The sequence below is a fragment of the Python bivittatus genome, unplaced genomic scaffold (genome assembly GCF_059951505.1).
Source record: "Python bivittatus isolate LINGU-HERP-01145 unplaced genomic scaffold, Pbiv_v1 ctg000340_np1212, whole genome shotgun sequence".
Lineage (NCBI taxonomy): Eukaryota > Metazoa > Chordata > Lepidosauria > Squamata > Pythonidae > Python > Python bivittatus.
The window spans coordinates 5,932,801-5,960,080 of record NW_028277056.1 but is presented as its reverse complement, the minus strand read 5'-3'; the positions used below and the strand labels follow the sequence as shown (position 1 = coordinate 5,960,080).

The window sequence follows — 27,280 nt, the reverse complement described above, 5'->3', positions numbered from 1 at the left end:
TATTGAATGAGCTGAAAGACCATGTTAGAGACAGATCATCATGGACAAAATCTATGTGGTTGCTAAGAGTCAACAATAACTTAATGGCACATTTCAAGCCCTTTGCCCTCTGTGGCACTGCATTGACCTTTTCCTACTCCAGAGAGGAAGAAAAAGGTTCTCAAGTGTCATTCTGAGAAGCCGTAACTTGTGCTAGAGCTTATGGTGACAGACAGCTGAAACTGCTTGAAGATAGCAAAGCAAACAAGCAGAAATAACTAGCCAGGAAATCAATCAAGTGATGATCAAGTGGCACAAGAGCTCTTGTTATCAGTTCATCAAGAGGATGCAGAAAAACATCCTTTGCATGTGGAATTTGACTCAACAGCTCAGTTGTGTCATCATGGATGTTTATTTCGAGGTGGATTCTCCTTTTGACCCCTTGCCCATGATTGGATTATTAATATTTTGGAAAAGATGAGGCCTTTTTTATATACATAAAGAGAATTTATGGATGTCCATTTCCTTCCTTCCTTCCTTCCTTCCTCCCTCCCTCCCTCCCTCCCTTCTCTCTTTCTCTCTTTCTCTCTGTCCTGGTCTCTGTCATACCCACACACTATTCAGGTGCCTTGTCAGCCCACTTGATTGTTAGAAAGCCAAAGAATAATTCAGTAAAAAATACACTTCAAAGGAGATGGTCACAGGTCATTGGCTTACCTGAACTCCATCAGACAATTGAAGGGTTTCGGTGCCCTTTCAAGAACAGCTAATTTGTGGGCAAAAAAAATAGAAGTGCCATCTTTTTCACCCCACTGCCTGCTCTTGACCTCTTAATGCAGACACTTAAGGCTCTACCGCAAGATTTCTAACCAAAGCCAAGTGTTTGATGACTTACTGTCCAGCCCTTTTGGTAGTTTCTATTCTATTCAAAGCCTCTGAATGTTCTTTCGTAGCATTAAAAAAGAACTTTTGAAAAGATGTGAATATCAAGATTGGGTGGTCCTCATACCACCATTAGCCAAAGTTTGAATGGCCATTGTTTATCAAACAGATCAATAGTTGGCTAGGTTTGCCCAGTGCACTAGATTGCAAACCATGATTGGGAGTTGCATTCCCACAACAAGGTAAGCCAAAACCACACTGTGGATCAGAGTGATGTGGAAACCCTATCAGGATCTCATGTACAGAGACCCATGCAAGGCTCGTTTTCCCCATAAACTATTCTCCTGAACTAGATGGCCTTCCATCTTCCTTCCTTCCTGGATTTGGGTAGCTTACAAACATTATCAACCATGGTGACTATAAAAACGCTAAATAATATTTTTAAAACAAGCAAACTGAAGATCCTTCTCCCAGGAAGGTGGTCATGCCCCGGGCAAGAATTTAACTTCAGTCCGCATCCGAAATCTGCTTATCAATTAAATCTTCTTCACAAGTCTTGCTTTTTCATCCAGATCCCCTGTCAAAACAGAAAATGAGACATTCCACTGTGTTTTGGATTCCCAGGTAGCAGTGGTTTTTTTAAAGTTTTTTATCCTGCCTTTATTGTTTTTATAAATAACTCAAGGTGGCGATTATACCTAATACTCCTTCCTCCTCCTCTTTTCCCCACAACAACAATCCTGTGAGGTGAGTTAGGCTGAGAGAGAGGGATGGGCCCAAAGTCACCCCACTGGCTTTCATGCCTAAGGCGGGATTAGAACGCACCGTCTCCTGCCTTCTAGCCTGGCGCTTTCACCACTAGACCAAACTGGCTCTTTTTTCTTCCGAAAAGGTCTCCTCGCATCCTTAGAAGACTAACGGGGAGGCTGTGGCTTTGAAGAGAGAGATATCACAGAGTGTCCAAAGGGGAGAACAGTTGCACTGAACTCCTTTTGGAGGTGATGAGAAGATAGGTTTGGTCTTCAGATTCTGTTTCACACATGCAAGTCATCAAACAGTGGGCTGTATTGCTGTTTTACCGATAAAATGACTGTTAACAACAGGTCAATTATGTTTATGAATGAAGGGAGGGAAAAAACACCCCACCTATATGCATTAACATTAAACAAAGTGCAGTGAAAGGAGATGCAGAGACAGATAAAGACACATCAGGAAGAGTTGGAACTGTTACTCCCAGCTGTGATTGGTCTTGGATGGGGGAAAAGATGGCTTGTGGTGCTTATAAAGCAAGAAAGTGGGATAAAAATATTTAAAATAAATAAAGGAAGCCTCGAAGCAGATCCACAAGAGGATCAAGAGAGAGCCAGAGTGGCAGCCACCTGGGGACACCAGCTGCTAATTCCAATGTATTTTGGAATATATTGAAAAAACTATCGTGCCAATTCTAGTGGCATCATTAATGGAATGGTATAAAAGCTGAGTGCATAAAAACTCCACGCTTTCTTTAGTGCTTTAAAGAACATTCCAACATCTTCCTCTAGCTGCTATTTGGAGAAGGTGGTCTTCTGTATGTTTTCAGCCAAGAAACACACCAAGCTTGTGCTTCATCTGTTTTATTGCTTCCCAAGGAATCTCCATTTTCCTCTACAGTAATACTTTCTGCCTAATTGAATTCCGAAACAACTAGCGATCACGTCTGCCTGAAAGAGAGCCAGGACAGCTTGTTTTACTTAAAATGTCTTCACCCAAATTTGAGTCTGCTGGGTTTGATCCTTTTTACTACAAGAGGCTTGGGACAGACATCATCGAACTGGTTTCCTTTGGAATACAGAGAATTCCCAACCCAAGAAAAGGAAAATCATATTCACTGTTTGAGATGAAGCAGGAGGCTCCATCCGCTGCAGTCAGGAGCATCCATGGTGGTCGCAACGCAAGTAAAAAAGGCCATGCTTGGGTCAAGCAGTCGCAGAGGTCATCTGGCCTTTTCCTGACCCCCTCCCCCTTGCAAACGCCCCAGCCCCTGATAGAATCAGTCCTAGTTCCAGAATGGTAGGTACTTGGGATAGTCTCAGAAATTCAGCTAGATAAGTCTACATTTCTGCAGTTCCAAGGCATCTAGAGTTGTCATACATCCAGGTGACAAACCTATGTTTGCAACTTGGGGCACGCTTGTGGTGGACAATTGTATCAGCCTCTCATCCTCAGAACCTCAGATCCTCAGGCCATTTTCACCTGACCAGCAGCCAGGAGGGGGTAACTGTCTTGCTTGCTGTTCCCTTGGGTTAAACTGGCTATCTTGGGTAATCTGTGTTTGTGGTGGGGATGCTTGTAAGTCACCACTGACCATCGTTTTTGTGGTATCATCATTGCATTGCATTCTATGCAGAGGTTGATGAGCAACCACAGATTACTCATTGTAATGGTATGAGGGAATGACTTTGGGAGACTGGGCCCAGAGGCGCTGCCTAGGGAACAGTTGATAAGAGGCAGCATAGCCCTCAGCTGGATAGTGGATGGGGCAAGAGGTTCAGAAAGGACCCTCCCTAGTTTCTCAGACTGTAAAGGAGACGGGGGAGAGATGTACTTTCAGACTTGCCAGATTGATGTCACCTTACCAGGTGGACCAAACAGGAATCACAACCAGATGAGCTAATTTTACTTTATTGTAAGGCTACATTAACAGAATCTTGCAAGTCTGAAAGTACAATTCCCCCACCGTCTCCTTTACAACCCAAGGATGTCCGTTTGAGAAAACTATCATTCTTTCTTGTTTCTTTCTCTCCACCTTTTCCATCCCTCATTCCATCCGTTGTGAGAATTCCAAGCCTTATCCTTTCCCACATCCATCACAGGGAGCTGATTTTCCATCCCCATCTTCAACCTGACACTCCCTTTTTGGTGCTGTGTTGCTTAGGTGGGGTTTTCTGCTCAGCCCCGTTTGTTCGTTTTGTCTCCTAGCTACCAGGCATAAGACAGACTCTTGTCAAAAATATTTTTGTGGTATGCACAGATGAACAGAGCTTTCCTTCTGGATGAGTGCTTTGTAAATCTTGGCATCCTTTGATAACAGTTTTCTATAATGTCTTTTAAAGTCTTGTTTAGCCCTTGGGAATAAAAAAAAAAATGTAACTCTTGAGAAGCATTTAGGCCAATACTTTTAACTGTATTTTTATCTTGCTGAAGTTTTGTCTGTAATGCACCTAAACATCATAGTTGAGAATAGTCCTTTTTAGATCTGAAACAAATGGATACATTGCCAGAGGAACTAGAAGGGAAGGAAGAAACTTAGATAGCAAACGGTTTTTCATTGGTTTGTTTTCCTCCCAGAGATGTTTAAAGCAGGAGCATCAATGATGGGGTCAAAAAAGTGAAAATGGTATCTGTGTGATTGAGACCCCACCTTTTTTTTTAATGTACTTTGTTCAAAAGAGGCAGGGTTTTGATTGCACAGACCCCAGCTTGACTCCTTGGTTCAAAGCAGAAATACGTATTTTTTAAAAAAATTAAAGGTACAGAAATATAATCCACAGTGAACCGCCAGGCCCCGTTGAAGAAAGAACTTGTTGATTTTGAAAACATGAAGGTCTGGGCCAAAAATTTTTTATCAAACTTCAGGGAAATAAAATAGCTTTAACAGCACGCTGGAAAGTCTATCATGTGGAGGCCATGCAAAGCTCCGGAGAAAGAGCAAGAGCTCTCCAGAGCAGGGTGAAATGTGTCAGGTAGTATTTTCTGACCCATATGAAGTTTTTCCAGGGGAGAGTTGGATGAGTGCAGTGAAGGGCCCGAGACATGGAAATGTGGGTCAGGAGCTTTGTGTTTTAAGCCTTTCTTCTCATGTGAGTGACTTAGATGGCCTTGGGCCAGCCTCAGTTCCTGACTGATGGGAACCCTATTGACAACCTTTACGGCACCCCCAATAAAATATTGCTGTTTGGAGTCCAGGGTTGTCTGCAGGGAGGGTCAGAAATATCAAAATGTTGGCTGCAACCACACAGTTGAAGCCCTGCTTCTTTTTACGTGTAGGGTTCAGGGAGAGATAGAGCTGAATTTTTAGGAGTGTTGATTGATTGGCCCTCTTCCGTTCTCACTGACCTCTGCTGTAGCCAGATGAAATGAAATGAAATTAAATGAAATTAAATGCAACCTCAAGATTCCTTTGCTTTGCCACTGTTGAGATGCTGCCAGTAATTGCCAGCCCACCGTGAAGGCTGCTAATCTATATTTTAACTGGTTCATGCTTTCATGTCTGGCCCTCCCACCAAGGAGACTTGGTGTGACAGAAATGGGAGCAACCAGAAGCCCACAAGGGAGGTTAGGTTGATAAGTATCGTGCTCAATGGCTACACAAACTGAAAAATATTCTTGGAGCCAAAGATAGCTTTGACTGATCGATGGTAGTTTTGATTGATCAGCCTGCCATGTTTAGCAGAGCGGTGGGCACAGCCAACGGGGTGTGATATCCAACTTTTAAAAAATCCTGCTAGCAGATTGGAAGCAAAAATCCTTGGTTGTTCAGACTGAGGACCCACCAATGAGTTCCAGGTTTGAATGAAGGGTTCTTCAGTAGAAACCCAACCGTTGTCTCTCCATTACAATGGTTGATCTAATTTGGGGGAAATACCAAACTGGGACCTGCAAGACACTTCAACATCCTCAGCATGGTATAGACATGCTTAATTAAGAATTAAAGTTTAAGTAGTTGCTACTTCTTTACAACATAAACAGTTGTGCATAAGTTTAGGGAATGCTATTCCTTCCTTTTTCATTTCCTACCCTGCAAGCTCATTTACGTTTTTGACTAATTGTGCAAATCATATTGCAGAGCATGGGACTTTTCATCTTGGATGATGCTGGACCATGAACTCAGCACTGCTTTTACTTGGCACAGGACTTTCTATTTTACCCAAGGGAAAAACAGTGGCATTAATTTAATCTCCTTGTGAATTATGCATTGCTTGGTAATATGATAGTTTAAAATTACTGTATGCCTAAATTATCATCTACTTTTTAAAAAAAATGTAGTGAGCTATCAAATACTAAGAAATCCCCAAAGTTTTTTTTTAAATTAAAAAAGATGTGGAGAAAAGCCTCTGGGAAGGTCTGATTAAAAATGGAGAGTATACTGTATATTTGCAGTGTGCAATCTTTCTAGTTTTGCATCCAAACAATTTCCAAAATAACTTCATAAGGCAGACAAATTCATAAGATGTTCCTAATTCAATGAATTGCTAACTCCTCTATTAAAGAAGCTAAATCAGTGGATTTGCTAAATCACCTGATATTAATTTCATATTGGCAGGACTAAAATGTTCCTATTAGCAGAAAAGATAATTTTACAGACGTATTTCAAGAAATGTTCCTAGACAGACCTGAGAAGGTTTTTCCAGCACCACTTAGCTTGTTTGGGAACATAATTACATTTAGACCAAGGTCTTCTGAAGGAAATGGCTGACTAAATTAACATTAACTGGGTTCCTGTGGGGCTCAGTGCATTGTGGGTAGACCATTTTGCCTCTAGAAAGGACAGGTTGACCTAAGAGAGACCAGATGTTTACAAGGCACAGTGTTAATTGATTTTCCCAAAAGGGGCAAATTTAATCACTTGGGGGGAAATGAAAGACAAGGAGGACTTAATTGCTTCATCCTTTTTCATCTTTCTTCACTCCCTTCAACCAAGTACAGATATCTCTGGGCTACCCCATAATTCTTTCAAATCCAGATTTAGGGATAGCCTGCACAGAGAGGAAAATAAGATGATCAACTCAATTTACCCAACTTCATATTGTAGGTGATTCCTCTTTGCATCTTTCCTGCATAAACAACTCACTAATTAAACTAGCTGGTCATAGGGGAAGTCTCCAGTCCAACCTAGCTTCTGTATGCTGGTTTTTTACCTGCAGAGAGTACTTGACGTGACTTTAATGTGCAGGTCATTACTATCCCTTCATCATTCAATCATTTCTGCTTGACAGCATTGGAATGGTGCCAAGAAGACTCCAGTTCTAGTCTCCCCTCAGCCACAGAAACTTCCTGGGGGATTTTGGGCCCCTCCTTGTAGAGAATAAGGAAGATGACCTTGATGGAAATATGCAAGAACTGTTATCTAGACAAAGAGGGATGAAACATTGTTTAAATCCTGGGAAGCAAAATAACATTTGGAAGTGCCTTAGGCAAATGCCTCCCTAATTCACTAGAGTGTAAGAAGGAGGAGAAGGTATAGCACAATCAGACTTGCAAGTTTCTGTTATTCTAGCCCATCTCAATAAAAGTAGTTTGAGCCTTCCTATGGATTTGATTTCCTGGTCTGGTCTACCTCGTGGGGCTGATAATCCCCTTTTCAGCCCAAGAAACTGTGGTTTAGTGGTGCTGTACTAGGAGCATGGAGACCCAGCTTCTACTCCCCCCTCAATCATGGAACTCATTAGCTGACTTTGAGACAGTCCCACCCTCTCAGCCCAAGAGACCGTATGGGGCAATGTAGAAGGTGCTGGACTAGGAGCAGAAGACCCAGGTTCTAGTCCCCCATTAGCCATGGAAGCTCCCTCTTAGCCCAAGACCCAGGGTGATTCAATGGAGAAGGTGCGGGAGTAGGAGAGGGGAGACTCAGGTTCTAGTCCCTTTAGCCATGGAAGCTCCCAAGGGGACTTTGAGCCAGTCCCTCTACCTTAGCTCATCCTACCTCACAGGGTGGTGGTTATGGAGAAAAATGAGAAGAGGGAGCACCCTATGTGCTGCCTAGAGATCCGAAGGAAAGATATGGTAGAAATCTAACAAATAATGTGGATCTTGAGCACACATGCAAGTATTCACCATCGTTTATGTATATAGCTGCCTGATTCATGTTTCCAGGATGTGGGGCCTCAAGTTTTGAGGAATTTGCCTTATGCACACATCAACATGTAGGTGCACACACAGCCATTGTCTTCCTCCCACTGATTGTTCCTTTTGTGGTTTTCTGTACACCCACACAGTTTTGCTTCAGATTCACCAACTGGTTGAAGAAACTCCACTAAAGATACTGTCATCTTCTCTTGTAGACTGAAACAAAGTGAGTGCTGCAGCACTCTTTCATTTTGGCGTTTAAGAGTGCAAAAACCTTTGTCCCTTGGATTTCATGCCTTTGAGTTCCCCTTATACAGAAGTATCTCAACACATCTGGCAACAATTGTCAGGTACCCAAATGCATCCAAATCAAAGGCAGGATAACTGGAGGCAGTTGGGAGAAAGTGTTTGCATATTTAAGTATTTCCCCATAAAAACAGATTTTCTGCACATTAAATACCAGAAATTGAGGACATTCTGAGTTCATATGTGGTGTATGTGAGAAAGTGTATCTCCACGAGAGTATTTGCATGCATAAACCATCCCCCACACGTGAAGAAGTTGTACTAGGAAAACATCCCCTTTTGATTCCGCTGTTTGCATCCATTAGGAACTGGTCCTGCAAATTGCATTTCTAAATGTAAGGTATTGAAGACTATATGTGCAAACAGAACAAAATGAACTACAGTCTGGCCAAGACACTAAGCCTATGCTAGACCTAATGATGCAACAGGATAGGAGAACCAGATTTGAACTCTAAGGTTCATTCCAGGAAGGTTGGGATTCTGGTGCAAGCTCTGCTCAAATTTTCCAACAAGCCAAGAAGCTAGGAAGCATTCTTATCTCTGACAATTGGTCTCTTTGGCCTTTCATCTCCTGGTGGTAGCCATGGGTAGTGGATCTCAGTTTCCATTATTCCTCAGACGCATGACTCATGGAAGCTATAGTCGACACATGTAGACGATGCTAAATTGGAGGAAACTAGTCTTGCTCAATAAAATGGGAAGACAATTGAAGCAACAAACTGGCTTATTCTGGTCATTGGTTGATCCTAAATTGAGGCTGTAGTGACCACCAAGGCCAGCTGCACTTGGAGGTTCCCCAAGCTCTTCAGGTTCCCCTAACTGGGATGTTGGGATGAGAAACAAGGATTTTCTTCTGCAAAAGAAAGATGAACCTACCTTCCTTCCTTCCTTCCTTCCTTCCTTCCTTCCTTCCTTCCTTCCATCCATCCATCCATCCATCCATAGAAGAGTTCAGTGTTTAGTCTTTTTAGTCTCACAACCCAGGTTTAGTCTAGATATGTTGCTTCTCTCTTTTACTCTTCTTTCTCTTTTGCTGTATATTATATGATGTTCATTCCAGTATTACAATTGCCTTTTGATCAAGTGCAAACCAGAAGGGAGTTCTGAAGACCAACATCTAAGGGCAGTTAATCCATGATATTGCAGTCTACACTGGTCTGGTAACAGCTGTTCAGGGTTACAGGCAAGAGACTATCTGAGCCCTGCCTGGAAAATTGAATTACATATAAGGAATCTGAACTGAGTATGCAGAACTGAATGTGACATTAGTGAGAACTTAAGGACTTTAAGATTTCTTGCATGTAGAAAACCTGCTGAAGCCCATCTCAGAGGTTGAGGCCCAGCAGCTGGCCCATGGCAACTAGCCAAGAGGCAACTGATGATGTTAGAGGTGCTGAAACTAAGGGTCTGTGATTAGTCCAACCTGGCACAGTGTCGTGAGTCCAGTTTCGTTCCTTGCAAAGCATTCTCCTCATTTTGGCAGATTCAGTCCTTCTTTCAACTTCTTTTACTTTTTTTCTAACTTGCAGGCACCCATGTGTCATTCGGGGGCAGGTGATGACATCAGATGGAACCCCTCTGGTCGGTGTGAACATCAGCTTTGTCAATAACCCTCTTTTTGGCTACACCATCAGTAGACAAGATGGCAGGTATATGGACCTCTTTTCTCAAATTGTAGGAAGTCAAGATTGGCTTCCAGATGTGGATAACAGTCATCAGATTTGTTCTGTCCTTGTCTGTTGGCACATACCCAAATACCCTTAGGGCAAATATCATATGTACATTTTAATATTTTAACCAGAAGATGTATTTCCTAACCAGGATGGCATAGGTATCTGCTGGGTAGGTAAGAACGATGCTATGTTTGTCATGACGTTATCCCACAAATTATACAATTAACAGCATTGGCACAATGACATCATGGTGCATATGACTGCATTGAGGAGTGTACCAGATGTCTGTGAGGAATGCTTAAAGATGATGAGAAAAGGTCCGATCTTCTTCCATCTTTTAGTGCATATCAGGGCTGTCTTCGGGGAGCCAAAAAAAGTCAAAATGGCAGCAATAACTGTACAATTGAAGCTCCACCCCTTTTTTACATATTTTGCTGGTTTTGTGCCGTTGCAGTCACCATCTTCATTTTTTTGGGCCCCACCCTCTGCAGATGTCCCTGGTGCATACCTTGTTCTAGAATAAACATGACTCTTTCAAGCTGTCCATATGATCATCTCCAAGTGGGTTTCCAAAACAGACACTTTTCTGATGTTTTGGGCTACATTTCCTATCATTCCTAGTCAATTTCCAGTTGACCGTGGAATTAAAGAGTATGTACATTCTGAATAAAGAACTAGTGGGTTCAGTGGTTAAAGTTATCTGGGTTTATTTCCAAGGTCCAGCTAGGTCTGTATCTGTCCTTGACTGGTTTCAAATAGCATAGCAAGGTCCAACTTGGATACAATTAGGAAATCTCCAGAAGACAGACTGTAATGGGGAGAATCTGGAGGAAGATAATGGCAAATTGTTTCCATGCTATTGTCAAGCCAAGTGTGTCAACCCTTGTCAACATGGATGTGTCCATGAGGTTAGCAGAAGTCATGCTCAACTCAAAGAAGACTATCCTTGCTTTCTTGCTTCCATATTTTGGAGGGACATACAGCAAGGTCTTGGATGATGACCCATAGATGATGACCCATTAGTAAGAATCTTACTAATGTTATCATTAGTGAGATTCATACATCAGAAAATGGTTTTTCAAAATACTTTTGAGGAAGGTCCAATTGTGAATAGAGTTCCTAAATAATATAACAACCCTAACTCAATCAGCTGTTCTAAGACTAGGGGCTGTAACAGTTAGTGTCCTCCTGGTGACTGTCAGTGTGAAAAGATAATGCCGCCGATAAGCATTGGGCACATTGATTGATTATGTGCCATCAAGTCATTGTCGACTCTTAGCAAACACATAGATAGAACTTCTCCACTGGGCATATAGCACATGTTTATGGAATGCTTGTTGTTTTATATTAATTAATCCCACTGAAAGCATAGATTCTTGCAGATTGGAAGTTGTACATTTGTAAGGGTTGTGTAATAAGAAAGGGGCAATTAAAAATGAGTTGGTGGGTGAGTAAATTCAGACTGCTCTGGAAGAGAAACAGCTGGTCACCATCTAGCTGACCTGCATCTAGGCCTCTGTTGGGCTTCCTAGCAACATCCTTCCATCAGCATAGATTTTGGCTAGTGAGGCTCTGCCTTGTCTCCAGATGACACACAAAAGGAATTCCTTTTGGTGATCACAGACATGCTTTGCATCAACACTTTGGAAACATCTGTGCAGTCCCAGCAGCAAAGACACGTCGGTGTGTATTTGCGTGTGCGTGTTTAAACAATTGGGCCTTGAAGGGTTCAGATCAATTATGGAAGAATAGTCCTTCCTTTGTCAAGCAGATTGCTGTCCCAACAGAATAATCCGTTTTATCAGGCTGTAGAAATGAGCCTTTTTTTTTTTAACAGCAGATTCTTACTTTGAACCAGGGAGGAGGCAGCACCGTACAGAAAATTCTCATCAAAGAATACACTGATAATATCAAGTCCCCCAGACCAGAACTCAGTAATAAATATCAGTTTCCCAACCTGACATGTCTTAACTTGTCTGTTAAGCTTGGACTTCAGATTCTCGGAGGCATGCTAAATAAGAAGAGCTTATATAGAAATTTTATTGTCAACTAGACTGAAGCTGTATGAAACAGTTGACTGCCCACCTAACAGTGCACTTTCCTCTTATGCCCATCATAGCTTAAACCCATTTCTTTATTTATGTCTTCTTGTCTTTCCCACCTTCTGATGGACTCATTGCCCTGGCTCCATGCTTTGGAATCAAGTGGTTGTTGACATAACTAACATCTCTAGCCTGAGAACTATATCTCAGTTTGTCTCAGTCTCATGCACTGAGGTTTGTCTAGGACAGTGTTTCTCAACCTTAGCAACTTGAAGATGTGTGGGCTTCAACTCCCAGAATTCCCCAGCCAGCATGGCTGGCTGGGGAATTCTGGGAGTTGAAGCCCACACATATTCAAGTTGCCAAGGTTGAGAAACACTGGTCTAGGAGAAGAATTTTGCGAGTGTTATTTTGGTTCCACCAGTAGATCTCTATTTCTCTGTGGTTCCTCATTGCTCAGTTCTTCTAAGTAACTGTGATGGTGATGGTGATGTAGAATACATCTACATACTATTCAAAAGAGACAAAAGACCAGAAGATCACCTCACCAGCAATCAATCACCAGCAATCATCACCCAGATAAGTAAAGGTTACCACCAGGCACACAATCAAGCAGTAAGCCTATGCTAATCAAAGAACTAACCAGAGGAGCAAAACAAAACCCCCACCCCTACCAGCACTGGCAAGGCAGGCCGCAGCACATAAATAGAGAGCAAACCCCATCCTATTTTAGCACTGAAGATGTTACCTAGCCGGGTAATGAAACGTTTGCAAGAAAAAAATCAAGCTCATTGAACCCCAAGGACTCCACAGTTCAACCCTAAGCTACACATATTCACCTCTGTTAGTCTTCTAAGTAACTCCAAGGAAGATGAGATGGACCGCTGATGAGTGCCTGAATTTCCCACCATGGGAGATCCTCCGGGTTTTCACCTCTGGCCTGAGATTGATGCTTTCCTCTGGGCTCCAGGAGAAGTCCTGTTTCTCCAGCCCGTTTGGAGACCCTACCGACGCTCATTAGAGTTCAGCCTGGTGCTCTTAGCTGTTCTGTTCAACAACGAACGAAGAACAACTGTGGCTTTAAATACTCCTCATTTCATTTTACACATGGTGCACACGCTCACACACACACATGTGCACACCATGTAAAACAATATATATTTCCATAATCCCCCCACCCCCCCAAGCTATGTTCAGTTCTCCATCTTGGCCTGAAGTTGCTTGCCAAATTTTGCCAAATGTTAACTAACTGTTAAAAAATGTCTTCCTTGAGGCTCCGGTGCTTTTCAGTGTGCTGGCGAGCCAGAAACAAGGCTATTAAAACCAGCCGGCATGTTCCTACTTGAATTGCAGAATCAACATTTCTCTTGCTCACTTGCTTTGTTTTTATTTCATGGACAGAAATAAATTAGGCACACATTAGGGATGTCCTGTCTCCAGGACTGTAAATTAGGTTTACCTCACCATATTCCTTCTTAGCTCCTGCCTCTGGATCACAATCCTACCCTGAAGTTGCCAACCAGATGTCTGTAAAAGCAGCGGCTTCATAGATATCTCCCTTTACACCAGTCGGGACTCCTATTTCTGTTTCCTACACCCACACACACAAACACACAACAGTTTCCCTTGTTGCTTTAACGGTGATCTGTTTAGAGCAGTGCTTCTCACCCTCAGCATCTTTAAGACTTGTGCACTCCAACTCCCAGAATTCCCCAGCAGCATGGGTGGACTTCAATTCCCAGAATTCCCCACCAACATGCTGTCTGGGGAACTCTGGAAGTCCACCTACCTTAAAGTCGCTGAGGTGGAAAAACACTGGTTTAAAGCACATGCTACAATTTTCTGCAGAAAGGCACGTGGAAACTACAGCCAGGGGGTCAGAAAAGTCAAGATGGTGGTTGCAACCATGTAATCAAAGCCTTGCATTGCTTTGCTTGCCTAGTTGTGCATCACTTAGATCACAAGTTTACGTCTGTGGGTGTGCTTCAGTCAGACATTCCCAATTGCTGTCTGACATTGTTGGACGCGCACACAAATACAATCAACACCACTGATTGGAATCACTGGTTGTCCGGACTTGTGACAGCAGTAAGGAGAAATCCATTTTTTGCACAGTCCTCAAGTTAAAAATTAATAGTGAGCACTGTTTTCCTTTCTGTGCATTACAAGGAGAGTAAAGGTGCTACTCTTACAGCTACACGTGCCGCTCCCCTCCTGCTAAGCCAATTAAGAGCGAAGGATGAGCTGTGAAATAAAACCTTGGAGGGGTTAGAGCTGTAGTATGGCATAGTGCTGAAGGTCTTGGACTAGGGGTAGGAAGGAGTGGGAACGCTTTCTCAGCCCAATCTACCTCACAGGGTTGTTGTTGGCGGGAAAATGTGAGGATCAATCTGTATAGATCTAGAGAAGTGTAGGTAGGAACATGAAACATCTTGCAGAGCCAGATGTGATGTGGGGAAGATGCTGGACCAGAAGTGGGGAGACCCAGATTCAAGTCCTATTCCTCAGCCCTGGAAGCTCCTTGGGGGACGTTGGACGGGTCCCCCCCCCCACTGCCCCACAGCCAGGGAGAGGTAGTGGGGAAGATGCTGGGGCTTCTGAACCCCGGTTTGAATCCTCTGCAGCCACAGAAGGTCTCTGGAGGACTTCGGGTCAGTCCCTCCGTCTCAGCCCAACTGACTCACAGGGTGGTTGTGGATCAGAATAGGAGGGCAGAATCTATATATGCAGCATTGAATCCCTGAATGAAAGAGGGGAAAGAAATGTGCCTATGGTGGGGACGGAGAAGAGGAGAGCCGCGGTGACCCGCTTTTTCATCTTCCCCGTGCATCGTTGCTGAACTCATCCATTGCAAAGGCAGAACGTGGGGAAGACGGGCTTTGTTGGGTGATATTTTATATCATTTTATTTATTTGGAGCAACATTTGTTCTCAGAAGCTGCCTCCTCACTGTAATTTCCCCCAGCTTGAAAGAATGTTGTCTATAGCAGTGTTTCTCAACCTCAACAACTTGAAGATGTGTGGACTTCAACTCCCAGAATTCCCTATCCCCCATGCTGGCTGGGGAATTCTGGGAGTTGAAGTCCACACATCTTCAAGAGGCCAAGCTTGAAAAACACCGGTCTATAGCTTTCAGTCTCTGAAGATGTTTTCTTTACGAAGCATCACTTCTTTGTACTCCTTTGTAAAAGAAAATAGAAAATACTTTTCTTAATGTAGGGCTGTTTTTCTTTTAGAGCTTTATGATGCATTTGTGCTTGAGTTCAAATCTACCTCGTCGATTCGCAAAAATAGAAGTCACACCATCCTTTTTTTTTTTTAAATGGGAAATGTCACCACAAGGTCACCATCCTTCACCAGCATGGGTAGCTAATCTACATGTGTATCACTTCCCTCTTTAAAAAAAAATTCATCTTGGATTTCTGTCAACAGTTTTGACCTGGTCACTCATGGTGGAATAGCCATCATTCTGCGTTTCGAACGGGCGCCTTTCATCACTCAAGATCACACCCTCTGGTTGCCCTGGAATCATTTCTTCGTCATGGAGACCATTGTGATGCGACACGAAGAAAACGACATCCCCAGCTGTGACCTGAGCAATTTTGCCCGGCCCAATCCTGTGGTTTCACCCACCCCACTAACCGCCTTTGCCAGCTCCTGTTCCGAGCGAGGCCCCATCGTGCCAGAAATCCAGGTAAGAGAATGGGACTATAAAGACATTTCCAGATGCAGGCCACCCCTGGCTGGCTGGCTGGCTGGCTGATTGACTGACTGACTGACTGACTGACTGACTGACTGACTGACTGACTGATTGATTAAATTTGTCCCCCGCCCATCTCCCCGCAATGGGAAAAAGACATACGGTATGGCCCCTGGAAGGCCATAGGCAGGCCGAACATCTGTCGCTCCTCTCCTCCACTCAAAACAGCATCCCTACAATCCCAGAATTAAAGTTCCCCTTTTAAAAGCTGGTCAACCGTGGCTGAAACCTCAACCATGCCAAGAGAGTTGGCAGGACCCTCCGCAGGCGGGTGGGTTTTCAGCAAAATGAGAACAGTAACGTTGCACCATCGCGATGCTATCGCCACGTCCTTTGGGCATGCTAGGCGTTCAAAAAGAGCGTAGCTTAAAGTGCAAAGCTGCTTTTGTCATTTCACACACACACACACACACATGTATCCTGCAGAAGGATCTGGTAAAATTGGAAAGGCAAAGAAACAGGTTGTGTGAGCTTTCCAGCGAGAGTTTTGGCATCCCTGTCCAAAATCTCAGCATTCTTATGCGAGATTATTCAGGCGAGATCCCCCAAAACTGGCAAACGTTTTTGGCCATTTGTAAAACGATTATTTTTCTCTAAAGATGCCCGCAGACTAAAATAGAGGCTGACCCCTGTAAGTGAGTTAATATGAGCCCCAGCTAAAAAGGAGCATGAAAAAGAAGCAGCTGTTTAGAAGCCATGGTTTTTGCACTGCGGTTCAGCAGTTTAAAGGATGTCAGATCAAAGACATGTGAAATTCAATGTCGTTTTTTAATGGGAAACAGTCACCGCCGAATTTTAGTACAGATGACTATAGGAGAGTAAATAACACCAACCAACGTGTCCTAAAATGCTTTTTAAAACTTGTTTTTCTCCTGTAGGAGAAAAATACAATGAAAGGCAAAAAGAAAAAGAAAAACCAAGACAATACAGTACAGTACAATACAATACAATAGTCAGGGAAATAACATGGAGAATTTTAAAGAAGTAAATAGAGACATAGTAAAAGAGCTTCCTCACACTCCTTCCCCGCCCCTTAAATCAGTGTTTCTCAACCTTGGCAGCTTGAAGCTGTGTGGACTTCAACTCCCAGAATTCCCCAGCCAGCCCTGCTGGCTGGGGAATTCTGGGAGTTGAAGTCCACACAGCTTTAAGCTGCCAAGGTTGAGAAATACTACTTTAAATGATCCTCTAAACCAGGGGTTTTCAAATATTTTATTTGTTTATTGCTCATGGTCCCCTTTTTTTCCTCATTTACCTCTGTGACCCCCCCCCCCCATAGTTGCTATTAGGATACTTAATATAAACCGTAGTGATTGTCAATATTTGTGCTGCTGAAATTAGTACAGAGAATGACTTCTGAGGATGATGACAAATGGATCATATACCTGGCAGGTAAGTCACTAACCCCCTAGACCAGTGTTTCTCAACCTCGGCAACTTTAAGATGTGTGGACTTCAACTCCCAGAATTCCGCAGCCAGCATGGCTGGCTGCAGAATTCTGGGAGTTGAAGTCCACACATCTTAAAGTTACCGAGGTTGAGAAACACTGCCCTAGACATACAGTATGGCCCCTGGAAGGCCATATGGCCATGTTGGGAACCACTGCAATCAACTTTAAACCACTTACCTGGGTAGTGTGAGAAGCATCTTGGAAGGCTTAACAATTTCCTTGTCTTCTTGTGGATGGACCATAAATAACTCTGTGGTCAATAGAGATGGATGAGGCATCCATTCGGTCTGAGGTTTTATATGAATTTATACACTGTATACCTCCAGCTCTATGAGCAAACTGGAAAGTAGTGTCTGGGCAAAAAATTCTTCGGTGCAACCCAATTTTTTGAAAATGCACATTGAGAAGTACACAGAGACCTGTACTGTATGGCAGGACCTTAACAACAAGAAGGAAAAAGCTAAACATACTGGACTTCTTGGGAAGCAGGATGGGAGGCCAACAGGAGATTTCAGGGCTATAGGCTAAACTAGGAAGTTAAAGGAAGAAAACCTGGAAGAAGGTAGCAGCAAACCATTCCTGTGGTGTTGCCAAGTTGTCTACCTAGACTACCGCTGCATGTGAACAAGCGAGAGTCGCCATCTTGAGTTTTTTTTACCCCTATCCCCCATCCCATGGATGCCCCTGCAAGTCTTTGTAGTCACCAGGAATCCAACCCAATTCAAAAGTTGCTTTGCAAAATGCAGGCATTAGAAGTGCTTACAAAAATGCATGTATTAAAAAAAGCAAAAGGAGGGCAAGTGGTCACACAGAGCTGTTGGGCCAAACGGATAAACACAAAAATAGAGTTGAATGCTGGGAAAGAGAGTTTGGACCGCCTCCGGTGGTACAATCTGTGCTTTGGATGCAGAAGATCATTCCACCCATGGCATCTTCACATGGAGCTTGGAAAGTCCCCTTCTGCCATCTTGGGAGAGAGCTTGCTGATCAGGGTTGACAGTGTCGTGATAGATTGATCATCAGTCTTCATTTGTAAATGGCTGTTTCTCCAGTCATTCCAGCATGGTAAATGTAGTCCGTCTGGCTGGCTGTCTTTCTCTTTCTCTCTTTCTTTCTCTCTTTCTTTCTCTGTCTCACACATACCACAAACACACACATTCTCTGCCCCAAGATGCTTCCACTCTGTGCCTTTGACTACTCTATCTGAAGACTTACATACTTTGGGTATTTAAGGCTTACTGTGTTATAAAAAGATTTTTGTTTCTGCTCATATCTGATAGACTGGCAGGAAAATGCAGGTTAAGAGCAACACCTTAAAGAGAAACTCTGCAGTTGTAGAAGAAGAGAAGAGCCTTTATTCTTAGGGCTATTTATTTATAATTTGTTTGTAGGTGAGCGTGAAAAAAGAATGTAGGTGTATTGCTGGAAGTCTTGGAGCCTGCAGAAAACATTGGGTGGGGAGCAGGAATCCTAGGAATTGGGGTTATTTTCACTGGTTGAAAAGAAAGATGGGGGAACAAGTGGAAACTTGGCTAAATTCTGACTGCGTTCACACACGGCACTAAGCCATGGTAAGGTTTGCTTCGCTTCGGCTTCTTCTGCAATCCGTATGGAAACAATCATTGCTTAGCACAGCATGTTCAGCAAGCCTCTTTATCAGCGGTTAATACACATAAATATTTCATCCGTTTGTAATTCAGGTTCAACTGCCTTTGGAAGTCGCCACCTCCCGCTGCCAAAAAAATATCTTTATCGTGTTTCACCAAAGACATCATGCTTGTTTAGTGTCAGTCAGTCAGATGCATCCTGATAGCAAAAATAAATGATTTTCTAACATGGCATTGGACAAGATGTTGCAAAAAGAAAGTCTGTTTTCTCTTCAATTACTGTGGGCTGATGCTTTCTCGGTGATTATGAGGACAGATTGCATTAAGTGGTCGTGAGGACATGTTGCATTAAAAGATTTACCACCCCCCACCCTTCCCTCCACAGAGATGAGCTTACAACTGGCCACACTGGCACCCAATATTTAAACTTGCAAAGCACTTTTTAAAAACAATTCCTGGCTTTGCCCAATTCTGTCGTTTTTCACCTTTGCATGTGATGAACTCCATAAATCTATGTATGTATGTATGTATGTATGTATGCAGATGTGAATGTGTTATGTGTGTATACATTTATGTGTATATAGATATAGGTATACTGTGTGTGTGTGTGTGTGTGTGTGTGTGTATAAGCTTTCCTGATTATAAATTTTGCTGTGAAATTCACAGCTTCTAGATAATTCCTTTTGGGAAAAGATGTGGGTTCTCAGACCCATCTTACTTTTCTAATCCTAACGTGTTTGGGAACAAGGAAAAAGCTATCAGCAAACGGCTTGATTCTTCTTCAATGAATATTGCTCCTCTTTCAACCAGACTGCATTATGCAATATTTAGTAATTATATTTGTTTTGTTTCTATTCTGTTTTTCTGTGGAAAGCAGTCCAGGCTGGTAATGAGACTGAAATTGGTAATTAAGGTTTTTAAAGTAAGTAGGGATGTGCAAAAAATCTCCTTCTCCTCCAGATCATATCCTTCTGCTGTTTTGGGGATGATCTGCAAGTTAACCATGCAAATCAGATGTGGCTCACGGTATTCCAGACAGAGTCTTCCCCTTTAAAAAACAGGTGTATTTTATTGGGAACAACATGAACCATTTGCGGCTCAGCAGATGAACTTGCAAAAAATCACCAAGCCAAACCTAGAACATCCCAACTGGAATCGTCTGGGGGAGAAATGAAATGTTCCCGATATCTCTGGCATATTCCCTTCTTGTTACTGTAGGTTTTGCACATCCCTAATTTTTTTGTTTGTTTTTTTAAAGTTTGTAAGTCACTCCAATCCAAGCTGAGCCTGAGTGACATGCCATTCCTGTCTTCGTAACTGAGATTTAAACAAACAATATAAACAACGTAAACAATAATAGTCCAGCAATCTACAAGGGAAAGAAACCAGTATGTAAAAACCTAGAATAGAAGAATTAATGCCCCCAAGTTAAAAACATGTTTCTCAACAGAGGGAGCAGTCATAACATTCCAGCCTCCTTGGCCTAATGAAAATGCCATGCTTTCATGGACCTTCTGAAGGCCAAGAGAAGGGCCATTATGATGCTCAGGGACAAGTTCTTCCATGGGACTAGGCTGTACCTGAAAAGGTGTGCTTCTGAGGTCCCTGGAGATGACAGTCCCCAAGGGAAGGACCCAGGTTGAGCCCACCCAGCTCAATCTAATCAGGAGGGCAGAGACCACTAGAGAAGGTGGTCTTGCAGAACCACGGAGGGCTGGCTGAGAGCAACCCAAACCAAGTAAACAATATAAAGGCCAACGGAAGCAATATCAACATGTCTCCTAATCAGATGACAACATAACAAATTGCTGGCCGCCATGAAATTGCCACCAGACCAGACCAAAGTAATACAGGAGAAAAGTGACTGTTTAGATAAAAATACCCTTGTTTGCCCATGGAAGGCCACTGAAGAATCTGCTAGGCAAGGTCCCAGTGGTAGTTGCTCAGTTTGTGATTCAAAAATACTCCTTTTCCTATGATGTGTTTTTTTCCCCTTAGGCCTTACAAGAAGAAATTAAAATTTCAGGGAGTAAAATCAAGTTAAGCTATCTGAGCAGCCGTACCCCTGGCTACAAATCTGTGCTGAGGATCAGTTTGACCCATCCCACCATACCTTTTAACCTGATGAAAGTCCACCTCATGGTTGCGGTTGAAGGACGCCTTTTCAGAAAGTGGTTTGCTGCAGCTCCGGATCTCTCATATTACTTCATATGGGACAAGACAGATGTCTACAATCAGAAGGTGTACGGGTTATCAGAAGTCTTTGGTAAGATATCATTTCTATATCTGCATTTCTCTCTCCTACCTGCCCCTCAACTCAAGTTAAGTCAACTTTTGGAAAGTCCTGGCCCACCACTGTCTGAAGTTCAGATGGCAGGACCACATTTGAGGGGGGTTTCTGGTCCTGCACTTTGTCCTGTGGAACCCCTTACCTTGGACAATTTCTCTGTTTCCCACCCTGACGTTTCCTAGGGCTAATATATTTAAGCTGCTAAATTGGAACAACCACAAGCAAAGAGATACAGAAATACCTAACCCTTTGCTACCATCTGTGGTTGTCTGAATTTTTGATGCCCAGATATGGTAGCCCTGTGCTTTTCCGGGGGGTGGGGGGGGGCAGAATAAAGTGTTAAGTGTTGATCTAGTTGAACCTGATTTATTTTCTGTTGCTTTCTTGGGATTGCAGTTGATTCTTTTCATTGCTAATCCTGGTTGTGTTTTGGTATTTCTTTTTAAAGATACCGCTTTAAAGCTTTTAATATATGCTGCTTGAAGAATATGGTACTATAAAAAAGCAAGTTATAAATGATGATGGTGATGTCTGTCTTGAAGTCCACCATCAAGTATGACAGTGAAGGAACAGCATTAACAATCACACTGTCCAACAACTGATATCAAAAGACCTTTTGTCTCCTTTATTGGAGATGATAAAGCCATCATGATGCTATTATGTTGTTTGTCCATTCCCTTTTTAAAGCTGTTTAAATCAAAGTCCATCACTACTGAGATCAAAAATTCCATAATTTGATTATGCAATTGTTGGCTGCCAGTTCAGAACATCTAGGATGAGATCTTCTCCCAACCCAAATCCAAGGAGCATTTCCGTAGGTGGACCTTTCCGTAACAATTCAAACTGCTGACTGTTGTCATGCAGAAAAAATGTCCTCCATTTTTTTTACAATCAGTTCTCATTTAATCTAGAGAATTGGTTCTCAAACTTCCTTTCCAAGGACAAGAGAATTTTGTGACATTCTCATGGACAGTTATGGTGTCCGTGCATTTATATAACCAAGAGGATTTCAGGAGGGTGGAAAGACATATAAGAAAACATAACACCCAAAATGGCAAAGAACACAAGTCAAGAACATCAGAAGGATTCCTTAAGCTGTCTCTGAATGAGGTAGAAAACCAGAAGTCTTTTTGTGAGGAAACTTCTAAGAGATTGGAGGGTAGCTTTCAACCACCACTTTCCTCCACCCCTCTGTTCATTACTAATGGATAAAGAGCGTTGCTACACCTGCTTTTACACCCATCTAGTCAAAGAGAGAGGGAAACATCTTCCCATTCACTGATCTCCCAAAATTGTCCCCTAGATACTGTTTGAGTGACAAGTCTTACATTTCGATTTTCCACTATCTCCCTGCTTCAGTGATCAGTAAACTCACATTAAAGAGCAAAATGTAAACCGAGAGATCTTGACTGTTCCGTATCTAATAAACTTGTCCCTGATCCAGCAATTTTTAAATAATTAGTACATTTGTTCAACATCTATTACCACCTTGACCTTTTTTTGAATGCACAGTAGCCTTTAAAGAGTGAGCCTCGGTGTAGAGCTGATGGTATTTTAAGTAGAAATTTGTTCTAGTCTGCAAAAATGCCCTTCCACCCGATCCAGCAACCCACTTATAAAATACCTTCTGTATGCTGAGTGTGCAGTTCTTGAGAAATTAAGCTTCATGTTTCTCTTCTCTCTTCTTTCTCATTCACTATCTCTCACGCTTCCAGTTTCAGTGGGCTACGAATACGAATCATGTCCTGATTTGATCCTGTGGGAGAAGCGGACAGCGGTGCTTCAAGGTTACGAAATCGATGCTTCCAAACTTGGAGGATGGTCTCTGGACAAACACCATGCCCTTAACATCCAAAGTGGTACGTTGGCTTTTAGGATCTCCAGTTATGTATTATGGTATTTTCACCATTAATGATTCAAGCATTTATCATTCAATCAAAAGGAGGAAACATGGACACATTCATGCACAACATGCGCGTGTGTATATTGATAACAATTTTTGATTGCAACCTAATTCTGCCTACAGTTTTTTTCGAGTGTTTCTGTCAAGCCAGACGTCTGCACATTTTCATTAGTGTTTCCTTTCAAGAGAGCTTGTTCTTATTTCTTTTAAAGAAAGCATTTGAATTCCCGTGAACCTGAGTGGGAAATCATACCAAAGGTGTCAATTAAAGATCCAGTCTTTGAGGGAACAACTGTGCAAATAAATCTGCATAATCCCAAAATGGAATGATGGTAAATTTATGTGATAGCTGAATGGAAACCCAGTATTCAGAGGCAAGAGATCTATAATGACCTGATTTTTTGGAACACTAGGCTGATTGCTGTTTCTGGTGTACCTTCATTGTGGGCTTCTGCTTCACTGTTGATAGTGACAAAGCTATTCTGATCTACCAGAGCAACTCTTCATTTATCTCAATGGCCTTTTGGTGCACCATAGATACTATCACATCCATGCACCCCTAAGGAAGCTCTGGTTGGACTCCTCAACCTAGTTGTATCTCCTCCCCTCTGATTTGACCATTATAGTAGACCAAAAGTTGAGTTCTTCCAATAAAATTGGAAGAGATTGCTGATGGAGAGGGCCAAACATAATCATATACTTTTTCCTTGCCATTTAGATCTCAGATTAGCTCTTACAAGGGCCTTTGGAGCTGATTCTTTGTGCAAAATCTCCATATCACTCTATTGCTCGCACTCCAGGTATCCTACATAAAGGAAACGGGGAAAACCAGTTCATCTCTCAGCAGCCCCCAGTCATAGGGAGCATCATGGGGAACGGACGTAGGAGGAGCATCTCCTGCCCAAGTTGCAATGGCCTCGCTGATGGGAACAAGCTTCTGGCTCCCGTTGCCCTGACCTGTGGCTCCGATGGAAGCCTTTATGTTGGAGACTTCAACTACATACGAAGAATCTTCCCTTCAGGGAATGTCACGAACATCTTAGAATTAAGGTATGCCGGGCTTCTTGGTAAAAATGGATGTTTTGGTGGCCCTGAGGGTGATGTTCTCAAATGGGGAAAGCGGGAACAAAATGTTTCAGTCCAAAAATTCAGAAGTTCCAACAAAAATTCATGTAATATAGAGCAATTCCAACAATAATTCGCGTTAAAGAACATTGAAACCGTCTTCTACACTGTGCAAACGCTATTGGGAATACTGAAAATTAGGAGGTAGCCCCAAGGAAACTTCACATCTTAGCAGAATGATGCAACAAATGGCAACAGGCCAAGGATATTGAGGACATTCAGTGGCCATTCATAACTGGGACACCATGTTAACTGTGATTTATATCTTCAAAATAACCCTTCCAGAAGCTATCCTCTCCCAATTATCCTGCCAGCTCCCTGCAGATTAGGAGCAAGGTGGAAAAAATAACAAGAGCATCTTCTGCAAAAAAGTAGCATTGCCCAATTAGAGTGGTATTTTGACAGGGGATACAAGGATGGCACTACCAAGATCTGCATGCCAAAGGGATATCTAGGCTTTATTTCACTACCAGGAATCTGTCCTAGCTTTATATAGTTGTTTCCATAACTTATTTAAATGCCACTAGTGCACATTCTATTAACCTGAACAGACATTCTGGCCCAGAAGATTTGGAAGCTGAACTGAAATGGGAAGGAAGAGCAGAACGAAAAGGAGAAGGAATGGGTTTAATAAGTCAGTGCTGTTACACAACCTCCATTTCATCTAAAAACAGGGACTGAGTTAGATAGAAAAAAGACTAGAATACAGAATAGCACCGAATTACAAATGGCTGTGGGCTTTGATGCTCAGGTCTGAACAGTCTCCCTGATGTAGGTCCTGCATGTGTCTATTATTATTATTATTATTATTATTATTATTATTATTATTATTAAGATTTAATGAATTTAACTTCGTTTTTGGCACTCTGAGCAAAGGGAAAGGTCAGTGTAGCACTAGAGGTGCAGTTCACAACTGCATGGTGAGTGGGCCTCCTGGAAGCCAAACCCTGAACAGAATCAGACTCTCATGTAGCCTAACTCAACCAGTTATCTCAATGACATCCCATTGAGCAGCACCATTCTCTAGGATTTCAAGCAGAGTGTTCCCAAGATTTAGAGATAGTAGTTTAGAAAAGGAGTGGGAGCTCAAAGCCATGTTGTGCTGTAGATAGCAACCCCTTGGACAAAAACCATGGTACCACATCAATATCTTTGTCCATCTAGCCCAACCTTCTAACCAGGTTGGTGAAGGATGGTGGATGTCTTGTCCTGCCATTCCAAAGAATGGAAAGGCAGAAGAATTAGTAGTCTCAGTATCTAAGATTCCCATTTTAGTTCCTGGAAAGGACAACTGCTAACCCATTATAAACTCACCCCAATATGAAAGCAGCTTCTCCACTAGCGTTGCTCACTTTATGCTTGACTTCCAAGTTGAAGAAACAAAAAAAGGACCACAGATCTGGTTGGCTTTGGCTGAGAGCCATCCAATGGAAACGTGGGGTTTGGGGGCCAAGTGGTTTTTCTCCATGCCTTTTCCACATGCGTTTCCTTTGAGAGAAATGCCATTAAGTGTGGTTTCTTCAGCAAAGATGGAGAGACAAGGTCTGGAATTCAGAAATCAAAGGGCAGCTTTAAAGGGGGGCTTCAGAAAGATTGCAACAAGGGAAGGTTTGTGGTACTTGTTCAGGAACCCTGAGCCCAGCCTAAACATTGGCTTGGCATTCTTTCTCGCTTCTTCTCTTTTTCTCTCTCTCCTGTGGCAACTTGGTGACTCACGCACAATAAAACTTAAAGGCAGCTGCTCTGGCCCGCGAGGGTCCAGCTGCTAAGCAGCCTGTCCATGAAAAAGAAGCAGCACACTGGCCAGTGGTGCAAATTTTTTACAAAACAAAATTGTAATTTAACCATAAGCCTTCTGGATAGGGATCATCAGCCTCTCCCCACCTCTTGGACTTTAATTTGAATTGAGCACCTTGAAAATAGGCCACATGAGCGAAGTGGGCATTAGGAATATAGAAATTACGTGGTCTTGAGCTAGAGGGTGGATCAGCTCAGAGGACAAGGGGCTTTCCAAGGGAAGAAGACATAACACAGCAGCGGACTTCATGACAATCTAGCTATGCTATATTTCAACCAGGGAAATGATTTTTTTTCCATGGAAGGTATCAGCATACGAGGCAGGTCTGCGACAAGATGCCTGCTCTCTGGAAAGTATCCACACCAGGTTTGCTAAATCTTTATTTATTTCTGCCTTGTACAACGTGGTTATTACTGTCAACGTTTCAACCTAGTAGCAGTGCTTGGAATTCACCCTCTAACCTTTTCTCTCCTCCTTCCTTCTTCTCTTCTGCCCTCTGCGTTCCTGCTCTTCTGTCAGAAATAAAGATTTCAGACATAGGTAAGACATAAGTGGTCAATTGTCAGTTCCTTTTCTCTGTCTCACTGCATGCTCTTTATTTTTTTCTTTGCACCTTATCAGTAATTAATATCGCTATGTTACTGCTGATAAAGAACTCCGAATCACAAATGGAATGCAAAGGAAATTAAAACGGGTCCACCTCACCCTGGGTGTCCATAGGTCAAAATCTGCAGGCAGTGTCACAAACGAAGCCCTTCCATTTTTGTACACACATGCAAAAGGGGTAGGGGCTTAGATTGCGATGCCATACCTACCCCCTTGCAGGTTTTGACCTCTTGCACTACCCAACACTGCACCCTACTAAACCATGGTGTTTTTAATTTAGGACACTTCATACTTTAACTTTTAGCGTCAACATTTATTCATTTGTTGCAAGAAATCGGGATGTTTTCTTTTAGGGAACCACTTCTGTGGAAGGAAAACAGCAGCTGGTTTCCCGGTACAGAAAATTATCAGTCCTTAGGGGCAAAAAGACTGTGCAACTCCTGTGCCCATTTTATATAATATAATCTATTAAAAATACTGTATAAATATAAATGCCCATGTCCAACCTGCTGTCACTTTTTCCCAACTTCCTATCATATTTCAGTCAGGCACCACTGCATTAAAAACAAAATGGAAAGAAACATTGACCCAGCCAAGTTTGCAAATAGGTTTGCCTAAGTTACTAGTCTTCAAAAATCATGACGGGTTGGCTCACATTGACCTGTGTTGCTAAACCATCTGCTTCCCCACTCTTTAAAGAAAAAGAAGGATTTGTGTTTGCAAAATTGCTGAAATCCCTCCCTAAAATCCTGCAAAAGAAGTGAGGACACAGAGGCAGGGGTAGGGACATTATTTGCTAGTTTTAGAAATCTTGCCTAGGGACTCAGTAATGAAAGCTGGAGGTCTTGCCCTGTCAGTGCTAGTTCTCACCCCATCCAAAGCATTAAGGGTGAGAATCAACAAGCAGCAATAGATGCATTATCTCTGCCCATCCTACATCACAGGACAGGTGGAGAAGAGAGTGGCAAGCTGACTTCTGCAGCTCCCAGTTGTTCCTTCACTTCAGTTTTCTTGCCCCTTGGTGGCCCAGAATCTC

At 42.6% G+C, this 27,280-nt stretch overlaps 1 protein-coding gene across 1 annotated transcript in view; it reads left to right on the top strand.

Moving 5' to 3' along the window:
• TENM4 (teneurin transmembrane protein 4) overlaps window positions 1-27,280 on the top strand; it is a 200,853-nt gene that overhangs the window by 129,113 nt on the left and 44,460 nt on the right. Inside the window, exons 13-18 of the mRNA XM_088140888.1 lie at window positions 9,521-9,640; window positions 15,138-15,399; window positions 20,521-20,788; window positions 22,528-22,671; window positions 23,516-23,765; window positions 26,158-26,178. Of these exons, the coding sequence (XP_087997014.1) occupies window positions 9,521-9,640; window positions 15,138-15,399; window positions 20,521-20,788; window positions 22,528-22,671; window positions 23,516-23,765; window positions 26,158-26,178 (1,065 nt within the window). The remainder of the gene's footprint in view (window positions 1-9,520; window positions 9,641-15,137; window positions 15,400-20,520; window positions 20,789-22,527; window positions 22,672-23,515; window positions 23,766-26,157; window positions 26,179-27,280) is intronic.